We start from the raw sequence: 6,955 nt of genomic DNA, 5'->3' as shown, positions 1-6,955 counted from the left end.
AAAAAAGCAGAAGAACCATCATCCATCAACATCAGGCTGGAATTTTTTGGAGGAACACACATTTTTTGACGGTCCTTCCTAAAGCACTCCCACTAAACTGATGGACATATGAGCTGGTTTTAAACCATTTGAAGCTTGTGGCTCTCTTGTTATGGTGTCAGTGATGGGTGCTATGTTTTTAATAAGCTGATATTCACAGATATCTGTACATCAACCCTATTCTGCGAGGACCTTGATTGGGGACCCATATTAGTTTACTAATTTCTACATTCTGCACTTTCAGTATAGGCATTGCACTTTACAGTACCTTATTAAAGGAAAACTATATTGAGTATAAAAATCACATGCACGTTTATAAAATCTCACATTATAAGCACTTAGATTTTTTTCCCCAAGGATGGATGCTTGTATCCATACCTGCAATGAGATTTCCTTTTGGCCTGAGTTTTTATTTTTAAAAACATGGATCAAGAAGTTTACTGATGAGATAAACTGCACAATATCTAATAACTAGTTGGTGTCAGGACCACATAAAAGAATCATCATGACACAGGCTTCATTTCAGAGTTCAGGGCTAAAATTTCATAAAGTGTTATTGTTAGTTCAGCTAATCAGTGCTTTCAAAAACAAAAGGCAGCTTCCACTTTTTATGTTTATAACTAACTTTTTGCGTTTAGCTGCAAGTCCCCTTTTAATAATCCATGAGGAGTGAACTGTACATTGTAGTTTTTTTCCCAAATGTTCCTCAGATTTAATGTTATATCTGAATAGCATATGCATTACTTTTTATACTTAACAACTGTGTTTTACATTTATTTTTACAAAAACATGATATTCTTTTTTAAAGATTTTTTGCAGACTGAAGAAGACAGAAATCCGTAGATGTTTAGGAGTTCTTCTGTGGGATTTTCACGGTAACGGTCTTCACCTCAGTGTATTCATGTAGGCCGTATTCTCCCCTAATGGAAATAAATACACAAATTAATACTGTGACTCGGGCATCTGTACAATTTGTGTTAGATGGACGGTTGGAACACAGATTTCAAGAAAGCTATAAGCCCTATTTGTGTTCTCTCCTCTCACAGACCTCCTGTACTGCCAAAATTCAGAGCTGTAATTTCCATATTTCATCTTCATTATTACCTGCAGCTGTATTATATTTTTGCAGTCAGTCCACCAATCATTGCATGTAGGAATGAGGTTCTGGTCAAACATGAGTTCAACCCAAATCCAAGTTGTTTGCAGTTTGAAAAGATGGCAAACTATCGTGACTATTCACCACTATAGCAGCAAGTTAACAATGAAATTCCAAAGTAGAGGCACACAACGCAGAACGCACTGGTGCCCAATATGGCCGCTGCACATTCTGCTGATAGATAATTATATATCCGAATACAGTTTTTGTATATTCGGTCATATAATCATTCATTTATTCAGATTCAGACGAACTGCCGATTCAACGGAATTTCATTGGTTGGCAAGTTCGTCCAAATCCGAATGCACATGTCTAGTTCATACCATCCAAGTACACAGTAAAATCACCCCACACCTTTCCTATAGCCTCACACGTGATCCGCCAGATAGGCTTAGTCATAGAAAACCAGTTATTGATATTGTACTTGCTGGTCTCAACTGTGATCAGTTGACTTAATGGGAGTTTTCTTATGTTCCTCCAACAAAAGTCAGGGCACCCAGCAGCCTTTTACTATACACTGCTGCTAAAAAGTAGGACAAAATAGGGGATGCTTTGGAGCACACCACTCTTGCACACAAGTATGTGGTGATATGCCACAACCAAAGTGCAGCTTTGCCTGTTTCAACAACAAGTGTCAAAACAAAGCCCCTTTGTGGAGGGCAGCCAGCCTTTTCCCCAATATATTTTCCCCTGGCAGCTATGCCTACAGTGCGGTGGATACAGCCACCATTAGGAAATGTGGCAAAGAGTTTATTCATGTCCTTAAAGAAGACATCACTCTACAAAAAATTGCATTTGTATTATATCTGCCAATGGAGCAAGTGCATATAGCACTAAGCTTCCGCCCCTCTCTAAACTGATGTTTGCTTGCTATTATAAATTAACAAACAGCAGGGCAGTGTAATAGAGCTGCCGATGCAGCTAGCTAAATAATGATCAGTGATCTCAGGGATATCATACAGTGTACTAGCCCCAACAGTAATGACTGTTCATTCATAAAAGATCACTCAATGCTGCAGGGCTATGTGATTTATCTGCCAGGGCTGCTTGTAAATACCCAGCCCCAGTAAATAGATCACATAGCCCCACAGCACTAAGTGATATTTTATGAAAAAGAGCACTGATTTCCAGAGTGGCCCTTGCTGCCAGACACCAACGCTGTCACCATCTCCATCTTCTTGCTAGCAGCATGGTCGGACAGTGGTGGGCAAACTGTCCAACCACGCTGCTTGGTGTTTAGTGGATTGGAATGGGACCAAGTGCTATATGCACTAGAACCCCTGGCAAATTAAATACAAAAAATATTTTTAGTAAGACTTGTTCTTTGATGTTTTCCCACTCCAGCACTCTGCACAGAATTATTGTTTGGTAGGAAAAGAAGGGGTATGGCAGATTAGGTCTGTTAGATTGAGTGCACTGGGCAGCACAGTTAAATTCCCCACACGACTGTATGGTTTTATTAGGATAGACTGCACAATTGCTATAATAGAAAGGTGGGGGAAAGAGAATGAAGGTTGTTAGTACAATGTCTATCTGACTAAACATCTTTTTCTGGCACTTCATTTGGGCTTAAAATAACTTTAACTGTGCAGCCTTATTTCTGAAAAATGTAAAATTGGCACTTATTACTTTTCCTTTGTCTGATTAAATTTTGAGTCAAAGGGTTAGGGGTTACATGAAGGCTGATTTTTACTGCACTTTCTACTGTCTGGCCTCTCGTCCTACTATTCAGGTTTTGCGTGTGCAGTATGAGGTCAGGTTTTTGAAAAGGCAGACTTTAGGTGACCATTAAAACTCACAGACTCAAGATGAAGTCAGAAGTTTGCAAAGTTTAAAGTGAACTCCCCTGAAGTCAAGAGGGGAAAAATAATTGTTGCTACTCAATTCCATCCATTTGATAGGCTTGTAAGCAAGCTGCTGTCAATCAAAATGCATGCATTTCCTTGGGGAGCACGTACTCCAGAGCCAACCTTTTACATAAAGGGGCGCTGGGCTATGAATCGCTTCAAATTATTGGCTCTTGTGACTCTGCTGACCAGGGTCAATGGCAATGCACTGCATTATAGTTTTTTTATTTTATTTCTGGTAGTGAACCTGCAAACTTTTAAGTCAAAGGTTCGCAGTTCTGAACGTCATGAATCCTGGAGATTCAGTGTGAGCCCATGGTAGTGGTTAAATCAAACCTTATTCCTAGGTATTACTTATTTGTTGAATTTAACAGGCTGCCACTAGTGGACAGTTTAATAATAATATACACCAATATGGAAAAAAGACTTACAGGGGCAAGTAGAACATCATGTACAACAAAAAAGTGTCAAGTGTCAATTAATCATGCCAGTTAGCCGACCCCCCATCAAATAATGTAGAATACTTTGTGGCTGCACCTTCTGAAGGAAGGGAAGATTTGGTTGGCTTAACTATAGACTGAATATTTTTTTCTGAACAAAATAATGAAACAAAAACGACAAAAATTACAAACAGAGTGGGAATTATAAAGTCATTTATAAAAGGTGAATTAATAACTGCAACTACATGGCTCAAGAGTGTGTGTGCAGTGTCAACAAAGAAATAGATGCTTGTAATGCAGATTTGAAATTTAATTACCCAAATAAACATAATACAAGAGATTAGCTGGAGTTACAAGTATTAAAAATATTGATCTCTGCTAAATAAACAGGTTTGATGTAACATAAATAGAATATGAGCTTGTGAAAGAGGCAGAAAACTCCAGCACTGTCAGAGGAAGCTAATATTTTGGAGGTCTCAATAACTTAAAAAGTATGCACATTGCTTAAAAACTTCTCAATATAAAAGACTTCCCATTAAAATGTATATTACATTTGCCTTAGTTTTAGTAATACCATTGTTTCAGGTTTGTCATAAGGTTTTATACCCCTTTTATTAATTACCAATTGTCAGCACCAATCCATTAAAGGAGAACTATGGGGTAAGTGTTTTTCCCCATAATTCTCCTAAGGGTCATGGGGGGACATAAACTAGCATCCTCCCATGACCCAAAGCTCAGTATATCGCGAGCTACAGCTCGCGGTATACTGAGACCGCCGCAGCCAGGACGGATCCCGACATTACTGTCGAGATCCACCCAGCTACATGAGTGACAGCAGGCTCTGCCTATCTAGAGGCAGAGCCAGCAGTATCCGCCCCCTCCCCCGTCCGTTCCGCCAGTCAGCGCTGGAGGAAAGGAGAGGGGAGGGGGGAATCCCTGCAGAGAGCCATGAGTGACAGTCGCGGCTCTCTGCAGGGACATGATCGAGAAGTGAGCAAGCGACGGTATGCACTTCCCCAAACATTGAGGTTGAGTGAAAATAACTCACCTCATAGTTCTCCTTTAATGCTGCAGTTTTAGGTATAGATACTTTAGCACACTGCATATTAGCCTAGCTGTATTTAATGTAATATTGGCACTAATGTAACAGTCATAATGCTAATTATTAGGTTTAGGGTTATGGCTTTGGGTTGAGTTTTTGAGGGTTAGGTCTAGAGGTAGGATCAGGATAAGGGCAAAGGTTTAGTAGTGGCTATGTTGTGCTACGATTAAGTGTTAAGTGTAGAGGTTAGGCTAAAGTTAAGATTTAGGTCTAAGGATTTGATGACATTTTGGGTACATGTTATCAACATATGCTGACATTCACCAACGAATGATGACGCAAACATCTATATTTTAATTGGGCAAGTGTGCATGTGGGTGTCTAAGGAGAAGAAAGATGTATCTAGTGCCAGCCTCTTTCAGGGGAAAACAATAGCAATTGGATGGGTAAAAATCCAGCTTGGTCAATTGACTAGCCACCCAAGAAAGCTCTAAAAGGTGATGTCTGTCATGGTTCATGAAGACCTATTGAGATACAAGATTCCGATATCTGACTATAAATTACTCTATTTGGTGGTTGTTCTCTGATGTCTGTATGTAGTTTTAGTTTTACAAGTTGATTTGAGCTTTAAACTTAACAGTTAGGTTGAGGTTAGGAATAGCTTTTTACTTGTGTTACAATTTCAGCAATAAAAATGTTATTCGGGTTTCATAAATTTGTCATGTGTAAATTATTAATTTCTCATTTATTTTCTACAACTTAAATTGTCAGGTTGGTATGTTCTTATCTGCCATCACTTTATTACTATTATGCCCTCCCGGTATCATATGATAATATATTGTAACCAATTTCTGCAAAGGAGAAACACAGAGACATTCATGATGTGACAGTAATAAACATGATGGGGACAGGGATTGCATTGTATTATAGCACAGCTGAAAAATGTAAGGTCGTGCATCCTTACCCATTTGTCAGTAGCTGCATCTGATAATTAAACATGTTTTGCCGGAACAGTGCAAATACTCTTGTCAGGTCCTCGTTTATCATAGCTTAACTGACATGTACTACAAGCATAATACTGGAATGGGATCCAAGCTATTAAATAATATTATTTTCCACAGATTTCCATCCTCTTTCCTGCCCAACTCCCTTTTATTTTCTTGTGTTCTCCTGGTGAGTTAGACAACCCCCTAAATCTAGTAAAACTTTAACGATAAGCACACAGTCTGACCTTCCATCTGCTTTGTAAGTGGCTCTATTTATTCCTAATGGAAACCTGTGCTAAGATATATACAGGGAAGCCACTGCAGTTTTGTCCTGAAAATTATAGTTTCCTTGCTTTTAATCATCTGATTTGTTTACTATCCAAGTCACTGACATGGAACAAGTGTGCAGATCAGGAGTTCTAATTTGTTGCTTGCTTGTTTCAGGTTTTTTACTCAAAGTACTTAGAGCGTAAGTAAACTGCTAATTAAAAAAAAAGATAATTTAGGCCCCAGGAGCTATTTGCAATAATGTGCTAGTATGTACAGTGCATTAAAATATTGTGGCAGACTTACCTACAGAAGCGATCCCCTCCAGCGCTGCTCCCCTTGGTCATTTCCATCCTTGTCCCGGCGCTCTTCCAGGTTTCAAGTCTTTATCCACTTGATTGGCTTGGCCCTGATGAGATAACTTCAACGCATTCGCATGGGAGCTATTTCAACTCAGCAAGAATCCTGCTGTGACTGTGCACTTAGTTGCAGTGGCGTAACAACCGGGGGCAGCCGGTGCGCTGGCCCCGGGCGTAAAGCTGAAGGGAGGCGCCGGCCGAAAATGGCACTTTTGGGTAAATGCCGAAAGTGCAATTTTCTTGCTGTTTTGTCGGCGCAGCCGTGATTTCTTTCCTCCCCGCTGGGCGCTGCTCTTTGTCCCAGCGGGGAGGAGAGAAAGTGACAGCTGGCCGAGTGCTGCCGGTGTCTCTCCTCCCACACCGCTCAGCCGCCTATCACAGTCCGGCAGAGCGATGTAGGGGTGGAGACAGCCCACACTGTCACTGGAGGCTGGGTTCTCCTCCGTGCACTGCTCGCTCAGCCTTCTGTGACAGCGTGTCAGAGAGGAGAGCGAGAGCAAACACTCAGCGATCAGTGATCGCTGAGTGTTTGTAGATAATTGAGGATATGGTATGGTTACTATAGCCTCAATTATGAATGAATGGGAGTGATCTACATCACCTCCTGTTTATTCATAATTGTGGTTATAGTAAACATACTATGTTATCAATGAACAGGAACACTCATAAATGATTCCTGTTCATTGATAACAGGGGATACAGAAAAAGAGATTGATGACTCTGTTTCGACCCCTAATATTTCCCCAAAGCCCCTAAAAGTAAAGTAAAAAAATTAAATATTTAATAAAAAATTAATTAATAAAAATAAATATAAAAAAA

At 39.9% G+C, this 6,955-nt stretch overlaps 1 protein-coding gene across 1 annotated transcript in view; it reads right to left on the bottom strand.

The window, feature by feature from the left end:
• Positions 1-880: 880 nt before the first annotated feature.
• Positions 881-6,955, bottom strand: part of ALDH1A1 (aldehyde dehydrogenase 1 family member A1) — a 47,383-nt gene continuing 41,308 nt past the window's right edge. Inside the window, exon 13 of the mRNA XM_018562280.1 lies at positions 881-959. Within this exon, the coding sequence (XP_018417782.1) occupies positions 887-959 (73 nt within the window). The 3' untranslated portion in view covers positions 881-886. The remainder of the gene's footprint in view (positions 960-6,955) is intronic.

The sequence above is a fragment of the Nanorana parkeri genome, unplaced genomic scaffold (assembly GCF_000935625.1).
Source record: "Nanorana parkeri isolate BGI_ZX_2015 unplaced genomic scaffold, ASM93562v1 scaffold569, whole genome shotgun sequence".
Classification (NCBI taxonomy): Eukaryota; Metazoa; Chordata; class Amphibia; order Anura; family Dicroglossidae; genus Nanorana; species Nanorana parkeri.
This window is presented reverse-complemented; position numbering and strand designations above follow the sequence as displayed.